The sequence below is a fragment of the Hipposideros armiger genome, unplaced genomic scaffold (assembly GCF_001890085.2).
Source record: "Hipposideros armiger isolate ML-2016 unplaced genomic scaffold, ASM189008v1 scaffold_185, whole genome shotgun sequence".
Lineage (NCBI taxonomy): Eukaryota > Metazoa > Chordata > Mammalia > Chiroptera > Hipposideridae > Hipposideros > Hipposideros armiger.
In genome coordinates, this window is record NW_017731535.1 from 2,815,799 (window position 1) to 2,839,624 (window position 23,826).

Consider the following 23,826-nt stretch of genomic DNA (forward strand, 5'->3'; position numbering starts at 1 on the left):
TGGCTGCAAGTGGGTCTGGGATGTAATTGTGATGACTGTGAAATGTCCCTCCAGTTAGTGTAACATGTTTATTGATCTTGATAGATTATTGCTGAGTTACACCCTCCAGGTGAAAAAAAAGGTTTAGAAATGAACTGTCTTTCCCTGTTTGTCTCAATCTTAAATAGACAAAGATAATTGCTTCTTCTTTCTTTCAACTTTCTAAAGAAATTCAGACAAACATGATAAACGCTGTTTGAGAGAGAGAGAATAGTTTCATTGCTATTTATAAAGGCACGCCAATCATTTCTAAAGCTGAAATAATTTAATACTCATCTACAACTTTCTAACATTAGCAGTGATGTTCACAGGCTTCAGTTTCTTTTAGGTCAAGGTTTGAAGCGTCCATACTCTACACTTTAAGGTCACATTGTCTTTATGGAAAACGATAACTCTCTCTGTCGGTTCTCTTCCTTTTTCCGTGTCCCCAATGCAATTTGGGGGATTCTTAAACTATTCTTTCTGGCTAGCAGTATAAACTTGCCTCCAAGAAAAACAGAACTGAGAATGTTTTTATTTCAGTGTTTGTGTGGTATTCTCTGGACATTTCTTGTAGAGTTCTAGCAGTTCTTCAAAATTAGATGGTTGTATGTGGCCCAGTTCGCCATATTAAAAAAAATTATGGTCATTTTATAACAAAATTCAGTTTGAATTTTTACTTCATCCTTTTTGTTTTGTTTTCTTTTTGCAATTTCTACATGTTTACAGCAGCTCCAGCTTCCATTGTCACCTCTGCTGTTTTCAGCAGAGGGAATAACTTGTGTTTTTCCTGCTTTTTGGCAGAACTTATGGCAGATACAAAGAAACAAAACTGTTAGGAGTTGCTCTGTTTCCTATTGGAGGGAGACAGGAAGTAACTCCTCAGAAAATGAAAGAAACCTATTTGACGAAAGCGTCCCTTTAGACTGAAGCTTTTCTGTTATCTTGTGCTCAGGTCCAGTGCTCTTTGAATTCTCTAGATACTCCTGTGCTCTGTCACTCGGGGCGCCTCCTCCGTCCCCCCTGATTTACCTGCACCCTCCTTTGCCCTGCGCCACTCGGTTGTAGTGACAGGTAGCGGCGGGACCTGTGTGCTCCCTTCCGGGTGCCACTGTGTAGGCTTTGCCTCCCGCTAAAGACACGGCACAGGCGTGAGCCTGACTCAGCCTGGATTCGGGTTAAAAATGGCGATTCTGACAGCTTCTGAATAAGGCTCTATACAGGGTTTTAAAGCTAAATCAGTTGTAAGTGCAAATCTAAACCTGAGGAGCTACATCAGGCCTGCAGCAAATTTCAGGACAGCTAACTATTAACGACGACAAAAAGCACTTTATAACCAAGTGTTTCATAAATCAAAAAATGGTTTCACAATGGGTCCGTTTTCTGAAGTAGTGGGATTCAGTTTTGACTTTCTCCCAGGAAACTCAGTAAGCGGCCAGGCTGACTTGACTGGTATGAGCGTACACTCAAACGTTATGATTAGAGTGAAATGCGCAGTCCACGCAGCCGTTTTTTACGTTGAAGGATGTCAGTCACTCCCCTAAAATGACATGTGGCAGGAGCAGGCTGGAGTTGCGGGTTTTCACTGTTGCGTTACGCTGCCTTCTCCAGACCGTTCGGAAGGAAGCATCTTTGAAAACCTTTTTTATTTGTTTTTACTTTAAGTTGGAAGATTAACTCCTGAACACATTCTGAGAATAATTTCTAGACAGAATGCACTTGTTGAACCACATTTGTCACTGGGGACTTTGAGCTGTTTTCTTAAGCTCTCTAGCAAACATCGGCCGCAGCCGTGTCGAGGCGGTGATGGTCCCACCCTGACCAAGGCCCCAGCGTGGGTCTTCGAACCTCCATTGGCTAGACCCCTGAGTTCCTCCTGACTCGGCCGCAGGTTATACCTTGATGAAGTGCTTATACTTTAAAAAGCATGTCTTACCCTCGGTCTCCTTGGACTCATGCAGAACATTTCTGCAATAGAGAAGGACTCTGTTTAGTGATGGAGCTGCTGGGAAAGGCAGCTCACCTGACTTGAACGTGGATCTTTGAAACAGCCTCGATAAAGGCCTTATCCTAAAACGCTGAGTATGAGCAGTCATGTCAGAGTATTCCCAGTTGATACACCGGCACTGCTAAAACAATGGCTCCTGTGTGTGGACCAGCACGGGACCTGCAGCACGTGGCTCCCCCCACTCGAGCTGGTGACTGGGAAACGCCTCAGCTCTTTCTGCCAGAACCGAGGCTTGGCACCACAGCGAGTAGGGGTTTGTTTGCTCGTCCCCCTCCTGCCACCCTTCGCTTCATCCTGGCAAGTCCCGGGGGCGCCCTTTCCACACTGGAAGCTGTGTGTTTACCTGGTCCTTAGTCTTCGATTGAGGGCAGATGTGAAGACGCCGATTCACCTGGAAAATGCAGGGCTTTGGTGTTGCCCTTGGTGAGAACATTTGAAAAGATGCAGGAACAGGACCGTGGCTGTCACCTGGAAATGACTAGAGGGTGGGTTTTAAAGGAGTTGACATTGTGTTTTACAGGGAGAAGGCGGTGACGTCGCCCTGGAACGCATCCATTGACTGTATGATGAACGAGGGCCCGTCACCATTTTCGGAATTCATAGCTCTACATTAGTCATTTGTTCTTTAATTCTGTAAAGGTGCTAGACGGAATCTCCTTAGATCACCAGACACAGAAAAGCAAGCACACAGGTCCTAAGGCTGAGAGCTTGCAGAGAAGAGAGAGTCAAGGTAGCGCCTACTACCTAGAATTTCCACTTGAGCAGCCGAAGGTAGATAGTAGTGGCATTTACTGAGGTGGCGAATACTGGGGAGTTACTTTTCAGGTGGGGGCACAATAAAAAATTCTGATCCATACATATTGAGTGTGTGATTTCTATCAGGCATTCAAGCAGAGATGCCACATATCACATTAAGAGAGTGTGTGTGTGTGTGTGTGTGTGTGTGTGCGTGTGTCTCTGTGTGTGTGTGTGTGTGTGCGTGTGTCTCTATGTGTGTGTGTGTGTGTGTGCGCGCGTGTGTGTGCACGTGCGTGTGTGCGCAGGGCAAAGGCTAGCACTGTAAATGTTCATTTGGGAACATGAGCACAGAGATGATGTCTTCAGCCAGGAGAACGTGATGCTCAGCCTCAAGGGGACTGTCTAAGGAAGGAGCGTGTGCTGGGCCGTGTTGAGCGCTGCCGAGAGGTGAGTAGAAGGAAGATGCAAGTGGCCATTGGCCTTGAGTCGGTGGATGTCGTCGGGCCTGGAGAACAGCAAGCGAAATGATGCGCAGGGCTGACGGCGACTCGGGAGGAGAGAGGCGGGGGCAGGGTGTGGAGCGCGGCCTCTAGACCTCGCACTCTGGCTCACCACAGGTGCCCGTCTTGGTAGCTAGCCGGGCATCAGGAAATGTGATTCACGCCTCGTAACCTGGCCAACTGAAAGCCATTCGGGCTTCTTACGATGAGCTGGGAGTGGCCTCGTGAGGCGCCTTAACCTATTGGCTTCCCAGGAAGTAAAACAACATGAAGGTTGTGTGTTTGGAACAGAAGGTGCCGTGTAGCCAGCAGCTCACGTGGGTGAGGCTGCACGTCAGCAAATCGGGGGGCACAGCTTTGCTCCCACTTGTTCTTTCCACATGCGTGGTCTTGAGGGGCCGGCCAGGCTGTTTCCTCGCTCGGTTTTGTCTGATTGGGGCAACTGAATAGTAATTTTTTTAAACCTCAAATGATCTCTTCCTCACCTTCTGACTGGGAACTCCAGGACCTCAGTGTATCGCAAATCCAAAGCTCATTTTTAGAAAAAGAATTTAGCTTTGCACAGAGTTCCACCTTTATCGTCTAACCAGTTCCTTAGTTTTCACCTGTTTCGGACACCTCCGTTGGTAGCACAGACTATCTCAACATGATGTTCTCATCAGAAAGTTCAACATGGTTTCATTCTCCGGAACTTTTCAAAAATTGCCTTCAGCTACCCATCATGTAGGTAGTCATGGGTGACAGTGGGGACATTGTTACCTTTTCCTCCTTTTGGGTTTCTGAGCTCTATTCCTGAGTTAAAATAGTTTGCCAGTATCATCATACTTGAACTCTGTTGGTGTCTGCATGAGTACCCTCTGGGAGTTAGGCATTTGTGATAATACTCATTTTTGAAGAGAGCTGATATTAAGAAATGCCGGATTTTAGGAGACTGTTGTACATTTTGCAAAACTATCATTGACACCACTGTACACTTTGGCACCTGATGGTTTTTATGTGTGACCCGCTCAACGAATTTCTCTGAAAATTCGTTGCCTTGGCTGTTCTCCTGAGTTCTTCTTGATTCGGCCACAGAATATACCTGGCTAAAATCTTTATACTTTAAAAAGCATTCTCTACATAAAACCTTGTAGGCTTTTCTTTACCAGAGAATGAGAAATATGTAACTAGAAGTACTTTTGTCAACTGAAAAAAAGCTTGCCTTAGGTGCATGATAGATCCATTTCTTAGTTCTTTTCAGCTGGTTTTTGTTCTTTTGAAAGAAAGTCTCTCTGCCTGAACCTTGACGCTCTGCCTCATCTGGTAATTTATCCAGCACAGACTCTCAGGTGGCACCCAGGTTACAGACTTGGCCTTGACACCACATGCACTCGTGTGTTCTCTGGTCTCTGGCTCGTGGCGCTGGGGCCGCTGAAGCGCTTTTGTCTAACACGTGGTCCGTCCTGCCCACTCTGCCAAATCACACACCATTGGAGAGCATCCCGTCGGTGAGGAGAGACACATCTGCACCCACCTCTGTTTCATGTAACTCTTTTTGGTTTGGGTTTTGTTGGGTAGCAACCAAACAAGAAAGAATAGTATACAAACACGTAATGTTACAGGCAGGTGTTTTTTCTAAGTATTTTCTAATATTCTGAGTACTACACTTGATCACTTGATTGAAGTACAACATTTATTTCAATCGTTAAATTGTAAACAGTATTTTTGGTAGTAAAAGTTAGAGGCAGCCATACCCTTCTTGGCACAAGGGGCTAGGACAAAGCAAAGCATGTTCAAACATTAAAGCAGCACCTTTTTAGCAGAGGCTGGCTGGTTAGTGATGACGAGGCTTTGAGAGCACAGACAGTGTCTGCCTCCTTCCAGGGCCCAGGACCCAGGGAGGAACATGGAACTTAGCACTTACTTGTTGAATGAATAAATGAGGACGTGGATGACTAAACATACTTGTTATTTATTTTAAACATCTCAGAATTTCCTCTTGCCTCGGGTGAGCTAACGATGTCATATAAAAATATTGCACATCAAAAAATATATATATTGCACATTATTATCAATTATGAAAGTATTCATGTAGTTGAAGTGCTTCTTGTTAAAATTCGTGAAAATAAGATTACCCGATACTCGTTTAAGAAAAAAAAGTTTGTCACTCAAATTCATGGATTCTAAGAACAACAACAAAAAAACAGTGATTGCTCTTAGTAGCCATAATATTTGGATTGTTGTCTGTGATGGTAATAATAATTTCTACTTTGTTTTCACAGAGCAAAGTGATGTTTCTGCTATTTATTTTAGTTATATTGGAATGTGTTATATTTATTTTTTTGTTTTCATTTTGATAAGAAAAATACGAGCTTGTGTTATTTATAAAGATGCTGGAACTTCACATTTAAGCACGCTGGTGAAACGCAGGGTCACCCTGGTCTTTGCTTCGCGATTTGTAAAAAGGGGCTGGCTAGTAGTGAGCAGCTGAGCTCTCAGATCCAAAAATAATCCATTTTTGTTTTTCCAGGCTGGAGAAGATTGGGTACAATCCAGGCAGCGTAAATCTAACTTAAAAGCCTGTATACAATGTAGCTAAACATTTGTGTTAGAATATTCCAGCGTATGTCAATAGGCCGCTTCTTTTTCCTCTTGCTATCTGATGTTTAGTCTCAGTCCGTTAACATCTCTTAAACAGGGCAAAGAGTTCTTAACCACTTATTTTTAGTACTTTGTTGCTTATCTGTCTTGGCTAAATAGGTTGTGTTAAGGGTTTAGTTTCGTGCCACTTTCTTTTTTCACTTTTTTTTTAATATAAATTTTATTGGGGAACAGTGTTTTTTTCCAGCACCCATCAGCTCCAAGTTAAATAGTTGTTTCAATCCAGCTGTGGAGGGTGCAGCTCAGTGGCACATGTGGGGATCGAACCCGCAACCTTGGTGTTATGAGCACAGTGCTCTTAACCACCTGAGCCAGCCGGCTGCTCCCCGTGCCACTTCTTTGAAGGCAGCTGGAGCTGTGCGTTTTAAGCCTTAAAAACATGTGATCCGTCTGGAGATCTTATTAAAATGCAGGTTCTGATGCCACGGGTCTGGGTCCCGAGCTTCTGCACTGGCTGCCAGCTCCCAGGTGGTGTGCTAAGCCGCTGGTCCAGGACCCCGCAGAACAGGGCGGTGCCAGAGGCCGCGAGCCGGGTCTGGGTGGGCGTTTTCATCACAGGAAATTTTTAGTGCTGCAGCTATCTTGTCAGATTTACATGTGATCTCTCAGCTTGTCAGTACAGTAACCCTTGGGGGAAACTGACACTTCAATTCTTGAATATTACTTAAGTTTCGTAATTTGCTCACAGTCGCAGTACTTGAAAATGGTGAATTTTGAGTTTGAATTCAGCTTTTCCTTAATTCATAGCCCATGCTCTTTCTGGCATCTACTTCCAGAGAGAGCCTAGAGAATATTTTTATCTTCTGTTACCTTAAACTCTGATGTTTTCATTCCATGATTGCACACCACCTTACAGGGATTAAAACGGCTAATGGATAAGAGAGTGAGTTTTAATGCTAACCTTGCCCCTTACTGGTTGTGTGATGAGTAAGGCCGTTCCAGTCTCTAAGCCTCAGTTTCATTATCTAGATAAAGTGCCCAGTAAGAACGCAATAAATATTAATTACTATTATTATTAAACAAGCATTGTTTGGCACCTGTCACTCACCTTCATTCAAATCGTCACTTGAATGAACCTTGAAAACATTATGCTCAATGAGAGACGCCGGACACACAGGTCACATATTGGTTCCTTTCCTGTGAAACGTCTGCTGTAGGTAAAGCCACAGAGACAGAAAGTTGATGAGTAGTTATGGGGGTGTTGCGGGGGGGGGGGGGGGGTGGAGCAGTGATTACTGGGTGGGTACAGGGTATGTTTCTGCGGTGATTAGAAAGTTCTGAAACTAAGAAGAGGTGGGGCTCGTACAACATTGTGATGTGCTAGATGCCACTGAGCTGCACGCTTTAAAATAGTTAATTGTATATTAGGGGAATTTCACCTCAATTAAATTATATATGGGAGATTGCCTCCCTGAAGTAGGCATTACATCTACTGCATAGGTTTGTATTTTTAAATTACTTTATGGAATTACAGAAAGCATCTCTTGATGTTCCGAGATGTGTTGGAAACACAGAGGAATGGCTTATTTTGGAACAAATATTGTTATTGCCTTGAAACGTCGCCAGTTCAAGTTGGTCTTTTTGGAAGACTAGACCTCCTGTATTCAGGCTCCAAAGTGTTCAGGACATAAGCACCCTTTTATTTGTTAATAAAAATGATACCGTTGATAGCCCTGATTTTTTTTTCTCCCGAAGTTTAACCTAGAAATAACTTCATTGCCACAACTATTTCATTAACTGCATGTACACATTTGTAATTGATAATGATATATAATGTTTTGAAGTAACTTGCCTCTTGTCACAAAGCTATAAAATGATGGAGATCGGGGTGACCCAGCAGCCTGGGTTCTGTGTTCTTAACCAGCACACTATATGGTCTAGTTGTGGAAAAACAAATATTATTCTCCCTCTAGAAAAAAAAATCAGAACAATATACATAGTAGCAAATTCTCTTAAGGTTTTGTTGTTTGAGAAAATCAATTACCCTCGTAACTGAAAGAACCTATAAAATCTGATGAGAAAAATATTTTTAACGTGATTTTTATAATTTTGGTGTTAGGTTAAAATAGTGAAAAATTAGTAATTACTATTTTTGTTATTCTATAGAAAAAAAAGATTTGCAAATGTCGAATATATGTCTCTATACCTCCATCAATTCTTACAACCAAGTGTTTCTTCCCACAGTTGGTGGAGGAAACGGCGGGTAGGGCAGAGAGCGATGAAGACGACCCCAATCAGTGTCCAGTGATTAAAGTAGAGAATAAAGCATATTTTTGAACTATTTGAAATTAACTAGTTTCCCATGGGTCGCACAAGTTTCTGGCAGATTTGATTTTAATTAATTAGCTGGTGTTTGCGCAATATAAATTCTTTTGTATGCAAAGAATATTGTTGACATTTCCCACAAAGAAAGCCCTTTTTTTTTTTCATCCTGCTACGTTCTCAGAAGTATTCTTAGTACCACAATTGCTGTTGAATTTAACAGTTATATATGGTAGGTGGTATGGTTTGGAGACAGGTCCAAAAACAATGACTGATTCAGCTGGCTCTTTAGAAACTTGGAATAAACTCAATATTACAATTACAATAAGAAACTGAGCGTTAATAAATGTTTTCAACACGCTCAGTAATGCTCTGCAGTGAGTTAAGTCAGCTTCATAGTGCAGTGATAGTTTTCATACCAGCAGTGTGTCATCATCAAATGGGTGATTAATTTTTTCCAGTGCAGCCTAAACCCCTCTTACAGGCCGCTGTTTCTTTCATAACAATCTTCTCTCATCACTTACATATTGAAATAATTCTGTATTGTTTTCCCTCACTTAAAAAAATGTTTTGAGAAGTCAAAAATTAAGGATACCTTGTTTAGTGATTTTGCTTTTGTAAATACTTTGAGGAAATTCAATTTTTTTATCTGAAGAAAACTCCTTAGGCATTTAAGAAAATATTAAGAAATGAAGGTGAAAAAATTTGATTGGTTCTGGGTTGGAAAGTGGCATTTACTGGTGCTTAGCTACAGTATTTTGATTACTCAGAATTTTCTCATTATTCTTTGGGGGCTAGGAAGTTGAAGCAGCTAATGAAAGCCCCATGACCACCAGCCAGCAGCAGTGCTAGAAAACAGTCTACCTTTGTTTTACTTCGATACAAAACAAGATTAAGCAAAACAAACCTGTGCTTTCCATAGAAACATTAATTTATACACACGAACACTTTGGGATTATGCTGTCCTGTTACTATTATAACCCACATTAATCTGCCTCACAAAGTACTGGGTTGTTGGAAAAGTCATGACGCATTTTTGCAATGAAAAACATAGAAAAAATACATCGTGACTTTTCCGACAACCCAATTCAGTAGCTCAGGCAACTTCAGTGCTCTCACTTCTCTTCTGCATTATATTGGAAGTCCTAGCCAGTGCAATAAGGCAAGAAAAAAAAATATACGCGTATAGATTGGGAAAGGAAGAACTAAAACTGTCCATTCAGGGGAAACATGATTGTCTACGTAGAAAACAGCAGCAGAGCTACAAAAAAGCTCCCACAGCTAGTAGGTTGAGTTCAGTAAGATTAGCGAATACAAGGTCAATATACAAAATTCAGTTATACTTCTGTGTACTAACAATGAACAATTGGAATTCTATTTTTTAAAAATCCCATTTAGATTAGCACTCCCAAAACTGAAATACTTAAGTTTAAACCTGACAAAATATTTGCAGAATCTGTTTGGTCAAAACTACGAAACTCTTATGAAAGAAAGAAGACCTAAATTAAAGGAGAGAGAGAGACTGTTTTTGTGAGTTGGGAAACAATGTTTTCTAAGCTGTTGGTTCCCCCTATTTTGAGGTGTAGATTCAACTCAGTCCCAGTTAGAAGCCCAGCACGATTGTTTTTGTAGATACAACAAACTGGTTCTAGTTGGCAAAGTACTTTTGAAACAGAAGAGCAAAGTTGGAGACTCACACAATACAGGAATCTAGGCGACGGGTAAATGAGAACTCTTGGTACTAGTTGGGCAACTCTTTTGTAAGTCTAAAATTTTCCAAAATAACATGTTTGAAAAATCAATATACTTTATGAGGATTATAATAAAAAGTGGTTCTGCCTGCCCTGTCATTTTCCACCCCAATCCTCAGTCTTAAAATAGCCTTCTAATATTTTACCTACATACTTCTAAATAAAATGCTTTTCCTGCCCTTTTTAAAAAATTTTTTACTTTTAGACATTATCTATAGACTTCTTTCTATGGAAGATTAAAATAGGACCATATAGCTTCCACGACTACCTACACCTTCCCTCCTTCATCTACCCAGTATGGTTCTAATTTTTGTTTAAAGTTTTATGTATCCATATGAACACACACACACACACACACACACACACACACACACAGTCACACATACACTCACAAATACGGTTGATTATGTGAATACTATTTGAGCTGAGCCATGTAATGTACTGTGATTCTATTTCCTTTCTGGTAATTTTTGTGTTTTTTTTCCTGAGCTAATCATTGACAATTAATCGATCACTTAGTTTCTATGCATCTATCACTAACTCACTGCAAACATTTCTAAAAGCATTATAATTCTTCTCTCAAATCTGTCTACACACCAGATACTCTTCCAATCCCATGTATTTTTCTTGGCGACACCACGTATGAACTGACTGGTTCTCTCCAGGTCTATCGAGCAGCTGTTATCCTGGGACTTCCCATCAATGTGACCCCAGGAATGCCCTTTGTGTTTGGTTTGGCCTATGTTTTCATTCTAGAGACTTACCCAATGGGTGTAAAGTCACGTGTAATAATAAGGCACTGATTGAAAAGCTGATTGAGATGTTTTTTGCCTGAGTGGTGTGTACATAATGTGGATGGTGGTGTTTGACTGAAGGAGGTCCAAGTGTCAGTAATATTTGCATGTCTTTCTTTTCCTGGGTTGATCATTGCCCCCAGAAAAGAACGCCCGTTTCCTGCCCCAGGGTCTGTCCTGGTGTCGGGGTGAGGGCTGTGCTGGAGAAGTTTTCTCTGTACTCCTCACCATCGCTCCCAGAAACGCCCATCTGATTATACTTGGCCTTGTTTTAGAGGAGAGTGGGCTGGCGGGGAGGACGTTCCTCCTTTCTAACCTGATCTGTACCCCATCTTCAGACGCATCTGGTGCCACCCATTTCTCTGTCTTTCTGGAAATCTGAGGAGGTAATTGGATACTTCTGTTAACTTCCTTGTGTAGGTACTTACATCCCAGCTTTCTTTGCCCTTCTGAGTCAGTTACCATTTATTCATCTGCTTTGCAACTTCCAAAATAGCATATTTCATCTACTACGGACTCTTTTCTCATTGTTTTTAATTCTATTATTTTAGTTGCGTATCGGCACCTGGTGAAGATGCTGTTTTGCTATCTAGCCATAGTTGAGTTCATTTTCTTCCCTGTAGAGCAGCGGTTCTCAACCTTTGGGGGTCGAACGACCGTTTCACAGGGGTCGCCTAAGACCATCGGAAAACAAAAAGATATTTACATAACAGTAGCAAAATTACAGTTATATAGTAGCAACGAAAATAATGTTATGGTTGGGGGTCACCACCACATGAGAAACTGTATTAAGGGGTTGTGGCATTAGGAAGCTTGAGAACCGCTGCTGTATAGGATGCTGTTCTTGCGTTTGACAACAGTGCCATTTTCTGGCTTGGTTTCATCATAGCTGCGCTGCCTCACGCTGTCCAAGTGGAATGATTAGATGTACACAAAACAAGTAGACCGTGTGTGTTGTGCCTGGTCTGGACCTAACTGCATATTCAGTCCTGCATTATGGAAGGTTGTCTCATCAGTAGCTGTTAATCTAATGATAAGGCAAGAAAATGGTTCCTACTTAAACAGATCAAGGTTCATGTTTATGAATGACAGTTTTAAAGTGGCAAAACTAGATTCATTTGCAGTAGATGCTGAACTCACTTGGCCTCATTGTAAGGGCTCTTATGGGATTGGATCCTCTGTATTCATTCAAGCCCATTCCTCACTTTGTTTAGCTTCTTCATTACTTTTGTTCTATCCACATACGTTATAGGAAATACGTCGGGTTAACTTTTTATTTTTAAGGTCACTTACAGCCTTAACTGTTATCTTGCAAACTGTATTTTCCCTATTTTGAACATTCGAGTAAGGCAAAGATAAGTTTCCCTAATGAAAGTACTACAGCAAAAAGTTTATAATTTTTTTCTGTAATATATTTCTAATTTGATTTCCTCATGAACAAATCAGTGTTCTCTGCTATCTCTTTAACAATATTTATTCCTGGTATACCTACTTAAATGAAATTTATTAGTTCACCAAAGTTCTGTAGATGCCTTACGGTTTTATTTTCATAACATTTAGAAGAGGACAGATTCGAAAAACATAAATTTCCTCTAAGAGGTTGTTTAAATGCAGTTGGCATTTTGATGGGGTTTCTATCTGTACTCAAATGCCACTTGCATAATTTAGCCTGGTTCCCTGGACTGTCTCACTGGTACACTGTGTTTCTCACTGTACTATTTTTCTGCATTGCCTCATGTCTAAAAGGAACCTGATTTTCAAACTTCTTACATTTTATTTCCTGGGCGAAGCATATGATTTGTAGGGAACCACACATGTTGCTCATGTGTCTCTGTAAAGGATAACATAGCTTTACTGATAAAGCAAGGTAAACACAGTTATTTAAATTTCTGAACCACCTGTAAAGAACCAGGGAGAAACATGATTTTAGTGTAGAGTTACCAGTTTTCTAATGCCCTCTTCCACTGAAGTTATTAATATAAGTATTTTTGTTTTGTTTTTATGATGTTAGGTCATAAAACTCAGGACAACAGAGATTAAATGACAAAATGCTTGTGTACACACAGATCTAGTTGGAGTTCGAACAGGGTCCCTGAGAGCACAGCTTGTTACTCCCTCTCTGATGGAGACAGATTTTCCCACACTGGACTCCAATCCTGTTATCTCATCTTGGGCCCAGCACCCCGGGAGCTCTTTTTCCCGCCTTTTCTGGCTGATCTTCTGATTCTCCTGCCCAGCAGTTCTTTTGCCACGTGCTAATGCCCCTGAGCACACGGGGATAGAGACCGGGTCCTTGTGGTACCTTACAATGTCTTCCACAGCACCCTCTTCTCTAGCCAAAAAAAGAAAAAAGAAAAAAAGAACCTACTTCCTACTTTAGTCCTGTCTTGGCATGTGGTCCTCTCTCTCTGCTGGAGTACCCTCTCCCCTTCCCCCTCTCCCCCTCCCTCTCCCCCTCCCTGATGAGCTCTTCCTTACCCCTTAGGCCTCATCTGTGGACCCGCCTTCATCCTCCTGGACTGAGTCCGTGGGCTTCGTCCTGCAGATTCTCACAGCACTCTCCTGAAGAACCACTGTTTGTTGTTTGCCTTTATGTCTCCCCCTGGGTTTGGGTTTGTTTCCAGGACCCCGTGTGGGACCTTATTGGTGGTCACGCTCAGTAAGGTGTTTGCTGATGAACATATAGTGAGCAGAAAGAAATAGTTGTTGAATAAATAGATGTGTCTGTTTAAATCAGGGTCCAGGCCAGCACCAGGAAGTAGCATTCAGACTCTACATCCTGTTCTTTATTCCATTATCACACTCACTTTTTCTTCAAAACAAAAAATTGCCATCTCGTGTTAGCTAAGCACTAGCTTTAATACATAAAAAGGGAGATATTTAAGACTGGTTTCCCGTAGGTGGTTCTGAACCTTAGGAACTACGAAAAAGGAAGAGTTAGGCCTCATTTCCACTCATTCAGCAAAAAAGAACATGAGTTTTATGTAGCAGCTCTAGAAAAAAAGAATGGATTCACTGAATGTAAGAAATGAAATTGCAGATAAGGGATAAATGTGAGTCATGTAATTCAGTTGGAATATTTTAATTGTAGAATTCTACTGGTGCATGGAAACAGATTTTTAGGGAGTTTGGTCATAGAGCAGAGATGACTGCAGAATTTCAAACATTGTTGAATTAAAATGAAAACATTGTCTTGATAATTTAAAAATGTGTAAGTTCAAAAATAACATGAGGATAAGATTGACAAAAGCTTATGTATAAGACCTTTTACTCTTCAGAAGTCTGGGAGGGATTTTCAAATGTGTTTGGAAAACTTCTGAAAATATTAGCTAATGTTAGAAACCAACTCACACACCATAAGTGTTGCTTTTCAAATTTAGGCTTATTGTCTATCTTCTCCTAACTTATTTTTTTAAGTAATAAGATTCTAGAATATTTACTGAGGATTGTCTATAATGACTCCTTAAACTAGAAACTTGGAACTTAACAAAATATGTATGATTTCATATGTTTAGAAATTGGATGATGTTTAGTAATTGCTAAGTGGTTATTAATATTCATAACATTTAAGCCGCCTGAAGATTCTGACAGCACTTTGGTATTCAAGACCCAGCTGTTTCAGGTCTATGGAGTGTGTAGTCGCTGCTGGGCTTTTGTTCATTTTGTTTTGTTTTTGCCTATCTTCAAAGTGGTTTATTGTCCACTAAGAGCCTAATAAACCCATTAAAATTGCTCTGTGTTTTGTGTCACTTGCAGGTACTGTGGTCTTTGGAAATGGGTCACTGGATTTCCGAGGAACCGTTTGAACTTTCTGACTCCTTCCCTGCAGCTCCTGTAAGTCAGACGTTATTTTATGACAGTAAATACAATTTGTATTCTCAGGAAATTACCGTTAGCATAGATTTAGACTCACGTTTTTATTAAATCAAGTGCAATTATGCCCATAGCTAAAAAGACATATTCACAGAACTGGACACTTTTTATCTATTTATTTGTGAGGAAAAAATGTGAGAATGTGAGAACATTCTGCAAAAAGTTTTGGGGCATACAGTCCCCAAAATATTTCATTACAGAAGCCCTCAGGACTGCGAAAAACAAAAATGAAAAGAGACTAGATTTTTGAGAAGGTAATATCTTGCCTACAGCTTTAGAAGATAATGCTGTTACCCTCAATAGAGATAGAACTGATAGGTATAAAAATTGTGGCTTGCTAGCATTATGATGTGGTCTTTATGTTTTGATGTTTTCCTAAACTCAGTTTCAACTTAACTGACTTTTAAGTACTTGAAATGCTAATGGAAACGTTCCAGGTTCTAATTTTTTTTGATGATTGAGTAATAATTTAGTAGATAATTTCAGGTTTACTTAGAAGCAGGATTGTGCAGAAGCTGGCTTTCATTTCCAGAAATGTTAACTGGTTTGTGATGGTTTATTCTTTCAAAAGATTAATACCTGAAAGATAAATGGTGATTTTTATCTGCGACCAGTCTTCATGGATTTTTGGTTGTTTGAAAATGCCATGTGACTATCAAATGACAACAAGTTGAATTCTGAACTCTGCCTTTTATCATTGTAGTTCTCTCGGTTGTTGGGTTGACTTGTTTTCATTTTTAAGATTACTGTTTTGATTTCCTGTCAACTTTATAAATGTTTTCTTAAGGAGAGAAAAAATTCCTCTCAGCAAGACTCTTTGTTTGAAATACCGTGTAAGGAACTGAAGCGTAAAATAAAAACACAAATGCCCCCATCCTCTGTCTAAAGAGAGCGTATGTAACCTAAATAATATAGTGTGGTTTATCTTTGAAGTTCATTTAACCTGCCTGCATGGGCAAGTGATATAAATTATATTGTTGGCAATTTTTCCTGTATCATCATTTCCCCATCTCAGTTATCTGCCATGTGGTCTTTCAGATGTCATAGAAATTTATTGTTTCCCTTCAAACAGTGATGTTTTCTCATTATCAGATTTTTTTTAACCTGATGCAAAGCTGAGACCTCTGTTGAATTTATAAATCATTCTTAAATGTAATAAAACGAGGAGTTTGTTCACTCAGTTAATATGCTTGTTGAGAAAGTACATCATGGTGGGGAAAGCGGAGCTTCTGACTCTGCCCAAGTCCATAAACAGACTCAAAACACACAGCAATGTTCCGCGTTCCAAAACTGAGTTGTGATGAGGGTAGGGTGGGCATGTAGGGGTAAAATAAATAAGAAAAATGGAATAAAGGAAAAAATTGTGGTAGAACGGTATAAGGTGAAGACAGACATCAAGTAAAAGCTAGTTGTAAATTTGGCTCTAAGCTTCCTAGCACCTGACGCGAAAGCAAACATATGAGAAACCACTTCTACATTATAAAGCCTTCTGCACATGCTCATCACTGTTAACTGCACTATGGAAACTTCAGGGTTAAAACTCTAGGAATTTAAGGTTTTGCAGTCTTGAGCTTAAATCCATGCTCTCAAAATTTTCTGTACCCATATGAATATACTATAAATATCAGATTTTGTTTTTGGACTTGAAAACACTTTTTAAAAAAGTTTTCTGGTAGACATTTTTAAAAATCTTGCTGATGCAAATGATTTTTTTCCTTAAATAACTTCAGGGGTGATTGTAGCCTGAGAAGTAGAGCGTAGTACATGCATTAACTTAAAGGGTTTTCTCAGCTACTAATTGCAGCCTACTTCTCTAGAATATATCTTACTAGAAGAAAAAAAACACCTCTGTATTAGAATAGTAAGTAAAAGATAGTGAAGTCTCTTTGTATAATGTATACAAAGAAATGTATACTTTTCTTCCTCGTTAAAAATCAGAATTTTCCTTGTCATGAGGCATAATCGGTTATTCTGGAATCAGATTACAAAACTGCAAATATTATAAAAGTTAAATGTAATCATCTCACCTAATAAGTTATATTTAATTACTAAAAATACCTTCATATTTAACAACCAGATAGGAAAAAAAAATAGTACAATCTTGACATAAACTAAAAAAATGCATCCTGGAAGTTTTCACCATATAAACTTGAAATCTATATTTGAGTATTAACTTAAAACAAGCTGGCAACACATATGTAAATATGCTGTTTTCAAAATGAATTTTTAAAGCATCTAAGAGGAGGAGCAAAAATGCATTAACTATGTTTTTCCTTCTCCAAATATGAAACTGCTAACAACCGCTTCTCAGAAAATCCCTGAATATGTGATATAGTTGCATGGCTTAGAGAACGGTTCCTTCCTTTTAATTAAGATAGTGACGCTGAGTTGAGGACATATAGATATTTACACAGTCCATAAACAGTGCTTAGAAGAATGCACTTCCAAGATTATCTCTACTCTATAGCCTAAGTGTTCTGTTTTCCAGTTATTTACTGATGAACTCGCACATAACATTCTTGGCTGTGACAACAGAGTCTGTACATCGTCAGTCTCATTTGCAAGCATAAATTCATCTTCGCACAGATGTTCTACCAGGTCACAAGGTGAAGATTCTGGGTTGTGCTTTGGTTCCTCGAGGGCTGCAGGTGTCAGTGGTGAAGTGCACAGGGCTCTAATTTGGGGCCCCGTAGAGCATGTGTCTGTCTGCGGTGGCAGGGGAGACAGAGTGCAGCTGTGTCTGCTAGAGCTCTGGGAGTACGTCTTTGGAAACAGTACGGTCCACCGTCCCTGGGGGGTGGGGGGGAGTGCCGGCATTTAGAAATCCGCCGGTCGGATCATCATGGCCGTGGCTTTGAGCGAGTAGCCCGACCCTTTCCAGTAGTACCACTTAATGCCGTTGAACTTGTTTGTGTTCTGCCTCTGTGGGTAGTACATTCCGTTCAAGTTGGAAGGACCGCATGCATCAAACCACCAGCCTGTGAAAGTAAAACACAGCAGGAATTAGGAAGTAGGTGCCCCTGACTGTCTAGCCCTGAGTTGGAAGCTCTCAGCTAATCCCCAAGTCACATTCCATGCATTTTAAGTAGGCAGACACTTGGCGTGGGGCGTGGAGCATGGCTGTCACCCGCACGCTGGTTGAACCACGGTTCCATCGTGGCGGCTGTTTTCACGAGCTTTCTCTTGCTTCTCTCTTGTGCTGCGTGGGAAGGCCAGTCAGCCCTCGCAGTGACCAGGCCATCCTCCACAATCCTGACTTGGCAAGCGCGTGGGGATGCGAAGTGTGGATGTGTGAAAATGGAAGGACTTGGTGGGTGGCTGTCCTTGGGCCAGCAACGTAGCGGGCAGGACTGATTCAGCCTTCCCTCTCCCTACCAAAGAAATTCTTTTTGTTTAAAATATAACCCCAAATGTGAAGTACCCAGTGAGGCTAGGTGAAAGGGAATCTTTAAGCTCCAGAGACAGAAAGCAAATGAAAGCTAGCGTGGTGCACTCACTGAGGTGAAGCCAGGGGCAGAGGCGGGCGTGTGGCACAGCGAGGTCCCGGGGGTCCACAGCCACCCTGAATGGCTGGGCTGGGGGCTGCACCGCCCTCACCCGGAGACAGGAGCGTGCCAGAGGCCATGGGTTTGCGGGGGAGGGAACGGCCTCCGTCTGCATGCGTGGATCTGAATACATCTTAAAACACTGTGTTGTTTTAATGGCAGCATAATGCCATTTATATAAAAGTTTAAAACACAGAAAACAATAACAGAATTATTATTGATGTCTCACATATAGTAAGATAAATAAATAAGGTAAATGTACCTCAATTCAGTAGTTAGCTCAGCGGCAAGTGTTGGGAGAACGGCTTTAGTTGTCTCTGAACGTTTTATTTCTTTAAAAAATATTCTGATGCTATATTTATGTTATGTTACGTTATGTTACTTACCCATCGGACTGTGATCATCAGTTACATCGTCCATGTGCCTAACTCTTTCCTGACGGTAACAGCTCCATGACTTGAGTTGAATTTGATAGGACATTTGTGTTTTATTTGAAATCCTTCAAAATATTCAGGAGTATTACAGATTTATAATTTGGTCCATTTGGGAGCCTGTTTTCTGACTTAACTCTAGAATTCCCTGTCCATGCAACTGTCTGGCTGATCATGAGCTGGTTTCTCCGTGGTCCAGCCCTTGGGTTGGGAGCTGACCCTGTAGTCAGAACCGCCCTGTTTTCTCTCTCGGGCTACGTTTCTTTACCAAGTCTCGTTTCCACTTCCACTCTCAGCCCTAAATCTTGATTTGAGTACATAAATATATCGTGTCTTTGGTTATTAATGCACGTCTACTCTCTTGAGCAGACAGCTGCGTTCAGCGCAGGAGTGGCAGAAGGGAAAAAGGAATTGGGTGTTTGGTCCCCACACCCCACACCTTTTCTTTGGCTTTGAAAACAATTATTGTGGTAGGAAGAGGACTGCAGGCAGCGTTTGCACATCAGTGTAATAGCTTTCTTTCGCTGACATAATTATGAGATAATTATGGCTAATAGAGAAGACCTGTATTGCAAACACAATTTTATATGTAAATATACTACCTAGAGAACCATAGGATTGATTTTTGTGACGAATATTAATTTAAAGACATGAAAGCTTCTGCATTTCAAATTATTTTCATAAATCCTTTTGACTGTAAGCAGTTCTTAACTGAAGTACAAACACATGATAAGCTTGGATCTTTTACTTGTTTACACAGGACCTTATGTTTACAAAATATTAGCTCTTTCAGGTGGGTTTCCCTGGGTGAGTGATGAGTGAGTGTTTGGTAATCCAATGATGGTCTCTGCAGAGTAAGCCTGCCAGTTTGCCCTGTGCCGTCACACTGCACTTGGGCAGAGGTCGTCCCTGCTTTACATCTTCCAGTGTTTTAACAGCATTTGTCAGACTGTTTTCGTGACTCGGTTACTATTAACTGGTTCCAGTTATTCAATTTTCACACTTTTAGAAATCCGAAGCTGGCTTCTCTCATTGAACTCTTAAATGTTTCTGAATAGAAATCTAGCCATTTTAAGTGAGTTTTAACAGTCGTTGGCTCATGTGTATGTTTTTCTTTTCTTTTTTTTTTTAAAGCAGTCTGACATGAAAGATAGAAAACAAGAACCTGAAAATAAAGCTCTACTTTAAAGTGGACAATAAGCTATTTTAATTTGTGCACTAAAAAAACAGGTTAGTTGAGTATTTTCTTTGTGTTTATACATATTTACTATATATTAATGAAGTCTTTTAAAATGAAAATTCCTTGTTTGAACATAAATTATCAATTGGAAACATTTCTATGGTAATGAATCTATATCACCGTTTTAGTTGACCTTTTGAATATTTAACCTCCTTAATAAAGCAAAATGAAATAAGGCCATCTGAAGTCTGATACTCAGCAAGCACAAATTTAAGAGAGCTTGCTGAATGTCACATGCTCTGCCCCCCACTCATCCCCCCTTGCAAGGGTGGGTCCAGGAGAGACACGGCCACCTGCTGACAGTGCCAGTTCCCCATCACATTCTAGCTTAACACTCAGCAGCCTGAAAGAGTGAAAAACAAACCTTCCTGTATCAAGGGAGCATGTCTATTTATGAACTTTGGACATTGTCCCCACCACAGGTGACAGTCCTAGCAGCCAGCCTTTCACTCTATCAGATGCGTCCTTGCCAGTACAAATAGGAAGAGAGAAAGTCATCCCACCTCCTGTGAGCATTTGAGAGCATTTGCAAATGCATTTGTCGTTGTCTGAGTCCTTTGTGCTAAAATCATTTCCTGGTTGGCTTATGCTGCTTATTTTGCCGGCTGTCCCCGTAAGTCCTTTGAGGTGAATCCTGTAAACATGGGGGGTTGGGGGAAAAAGAACGTTAATTGGCTCGGGCTGTCAATTTACCGGAGTGGAAAATTTTTTACACTGAAGAATTCCATTCTTCCGAAAGGCGTTCTGTGCTGGTTAATGCACTAATGCATACTCTGGACAAAATATTTTTGCCCTGGTATAAACAGGAACCAACTTATCATCAAATCCTTAGGCAAAGGGGAATGTTTTCGTGAAACCTTCTGCGCGTATCACTTGAACAAGCATCAGCAGAGGCTTCGGGGCCCTTTAATTTATTTCCCTGCTGCTCTCAGATAAACACAAGAGGAGAAGGAAGCGCGAGAGGGTCCCCTCTCCAGGTCCGCAGGCTTCATTCAGATAGAAATGAGAGTCTGGAGATGGCTGGACAGCGTCAAGCATCACTATTCTGCACGGTGGGGGTGGGGGGGGGCCAGCAGGCAGCAGGAGCTGTGATGGACTTTGGAGCAGAAAGCTACAGAGCCTAGGAGACAAGAGAGCCTGGCGGCTGCTTGCCTTGCTTCTGTACAGCCTTGTAATAAGCCTGCTAGGCACTGAGAAACGAATAAATGTACTAATAAGTTAGACCCTGGAAAACAGCTCACACTTTTAGGAGGTCACGAGCCTGGTTTGCGGCAGGGATCCCTGTGCCAGCGAGGAGAAGGTGTGTACGCCCAGCACAGTGAGAGCAGCGTCCCACGTGACTGACGGGGTGTGGCCCCGCCGAGCGCATGTTACTGGGTTGGTACATGGAGTGTGAGAGCCTGGGGCATCCATCCCGGGTCCCTACAGAGCACAACCGTGCAGCGCTGGAGGGAGGATTGGACGTCCAGCCCCCAAACGATGCTCACATTGGCTAACCACCACCTTGGGAAGAATATGATTTCCAAGAATTCGTGTTGGCACAGAGGGTGGAGAGGAGAGGAAAAGTTCTCAGGGACTGACTGACTCTTGTGGGCGTGTGCATTCAGTGCCCAGACCAACCTGAGGGCAGGTGTTCCCGTTTTTACAGGTAAATGGTTGAGGATCAGACGTAGGAACTCTTCCAAAGTCACCTGTTGTAAGAGGCAGAGCCGGGGCTGGCCCCGGATGCCCCCCGCTCCTCCCTTGGGGTCCCCCCCTGGCGCACACCTTCCCAGGGGTGACTGTTTATTGAGGAATCGGTTGTGAAATATAGGGCTGCCGGGAGCATGTCAAATGGAGTTTCATAAAGCACAAAACTGTGTTTAATGTTGCGGCTCTAGGCACTGCCTCATAAGGCGCTGACTGAGTTTCTGAATGTCAGCGTCATCCTCCTGTTTCAGAAATACCCCCGGCCCCTGGCGCAGCCCCTGAAGGCCGCTGCAGAGCGTCACCTGAGCTCTGCTCATCGCTGGGGTTTGGGAACGCTCTGCTTTCCTCCCAGGCCCTCTCGGTCGTCCCAGACAGCACGGAGATAAACGCCTGTCTTGGCTTCTCCTCCTTCCGCCTCTCCCGTCTCCGCTGAACAACTGCAGTTCTCACAGGACTTATGACATCTCCCCAAAGGGAAGGAAACTAAGGGAGAGTACTCTTTTGTATTAGTCTCTGTTGGCAAGGTCGTGTGATTTTTTATCCTTCTATTGTACGGCCCATTGGTTAGAGTTGCTTTCTTTTAAAGTTTGGTTATTAAGAATACCTACGTTCTTGAAATTGCTTGAACTGGGCATCCGCTGCATTTCAAGAGCAGTGGAACAGTGGAGTGAAGGCAGAGGCAATGCCAGCATTTAATAATTAAGTCTCAGTGTTTGTGTAGAACTGCCAGAATGTTTGTGAAAAGTGACGAACCAATTTTTAAGGTTTAATGGACAAAAAGTGTTTAGTTTAAGCAGAGTCATATTCTATTGAAGCATTTACCCGTTCCTTACAGCATGTATTTTTCAGTTTTCCAACATTTGGAGCACATTTCTTTAGAATGAAGCAACTCAGCTGCTACATACACCTGACATCCTGGAACATTTGTAGTTATTCTAAGTTTTAGTCACATAATAGTTCTTTTATCCCATTGACATGTTTTATTAGGATAATAATTTTTTTCAATGTAATATCTGTCTTATACCGCCAAGTAAATTAAACTGAGGTTTAGATGAATGTGTGCTTTTTAAAATGGCATATCCAAAAATTGATTGCATTTCTAAAGGAAATATCTGTTAAGAACCATCTCAGATTGAAATATTTTTATAATTCATACAAGGGTAATGACCCATTTTGTAAAATCTTCTTATGTAAACAGCCTAATCCTTAATTTTTGTGTTTCTTTTCTTTTTCTTTTTTTTTTTAATTTCTCTGTTATAGATTTCTAACTGTTGCCAGTTGAAAAAATATTTAGCTTGGAGGTAAAACAGTGACCAACCACTTGTGTCTAAAAATTCATTGAAGTTTTGATCTCTTTGGAGTCCACTCGGAGCTGCAGTGAGGCCCAATAACCTAGCTATGTTTTCATTCATCTGAGTTGCAGCCTCCCCAAGAGAGCCCCACTTTTTCTGTAATGAGAATGTATGGACTGTTTCACTGACGTTTTAGAAGTCAGTCAGTGCTTATCAGACGATGTGACCTGTTTTCAAAACGTGCTTCCGAAGTCACTGCTTACGAAGCAGAGTATACCGGACGTTACAGAGTTTTCAGGTCATTGTCCAGGCAAGCTGACTTCAGCCCCTTTTTTTCTGTGCTGTCCATTGTGACCGTCCCCTAGGAAGCCAGCTCAGGGACATTGAAAGTGAGTTTATGTTCCAAACTATTCAGATCATGGAATTTCTACTGAGCTGGGCATGAAGGAGACTTAGATGGGACTGTTTACTGTGCAGTTCCTACTCCAATCCATCTGTTTGTTTCTGACCTCAGAGTGGGGATTCCATAGCGTGTGCCCCCTGGTCACACACCGCCAGTCTGTGCTCATCCTTTGGATGCCTGCATGGCTGTGTTGGTGACTGGAACTTTCTGTTGTGCCCTCTCAGACCAACTGCTATGGTGCCAGCTGTCCGTCTCCCTTCTCTCTCGTCCCTTCGCACATGCACCTTTGAGGTCCTCTTTATCCTGCAGCATATATGTGTGTGCTTTCTCTGCATGGGCCTTAAACCATAGATTGTCACCGTCCTAGCCTTTCAGTCCCTTTGCTGACCCCTGTCTCTGCTCTCAGGGCTTTTTAAAACTAGAAAGTAAATCCCAGGTTAAGGTTCCCCATGGCCTTCTTGGAACCTTCATGATTAGCACTGCCAGGTGGGTGGACAAGGTGAATATGAAGGGAGCTCTGCCACCTGGCTGTTCTAGGTAGAGTAGAGAGCAGAGGACTGGGCTGACCAACCGTCCCACCTAATTCTGCCATTTTGAAACGTGGTATCTCATCCCGACTTTGTGAGGGAACCTGATGATTGG

The 23,826-nt window shown here is 41.6% G+C and overlaps 2 protein-coding genes across 2 annotated transcripts in view; one reads left to right on the forward strand and one right to left on the reverse strand.

The window, feature by feature from the left end:
* Positions 1 to 23,826, forward strand: part of MCPH1 (microcephalin 1) — a 222,558-nt gene that overhangs the window by 84,580 nt on the left and 114,152 nt on the right. The window contains 1 exon segment of the mRNA XM_019652697.1: positions 14,468 to 14,545. Coding sequence (XP_019508242.1) covers positions 14,468 to 14,545 — 78 coding nt within the window.
* ANGPT2 (angiopoietin 2) overlaps positions 13,495 to 23,826 on the reverse strand; it is a 54,675-nt gene continuing 44,343 nt past the window's right edge. Inside the window, exons 8-9 of the mRNA XM_019652698.1 lie at positions 20,304 to 20,434; positions 13,495 to 17,562 (exon numbers count right to left, since the gene is read on the reverse strand). Of these exons, the coding sequence (XP_019508243.1) occupies positions 17,402 to 17,562; positions 20,304 to 20,434 (292 nt within the window). The 3' untranslated portion in view covers positions 13,495 to 17,401. The remainder of the gene's footprint in view (positions 17,563 to 20,303; positions 20,435 to 23,826) is intronic.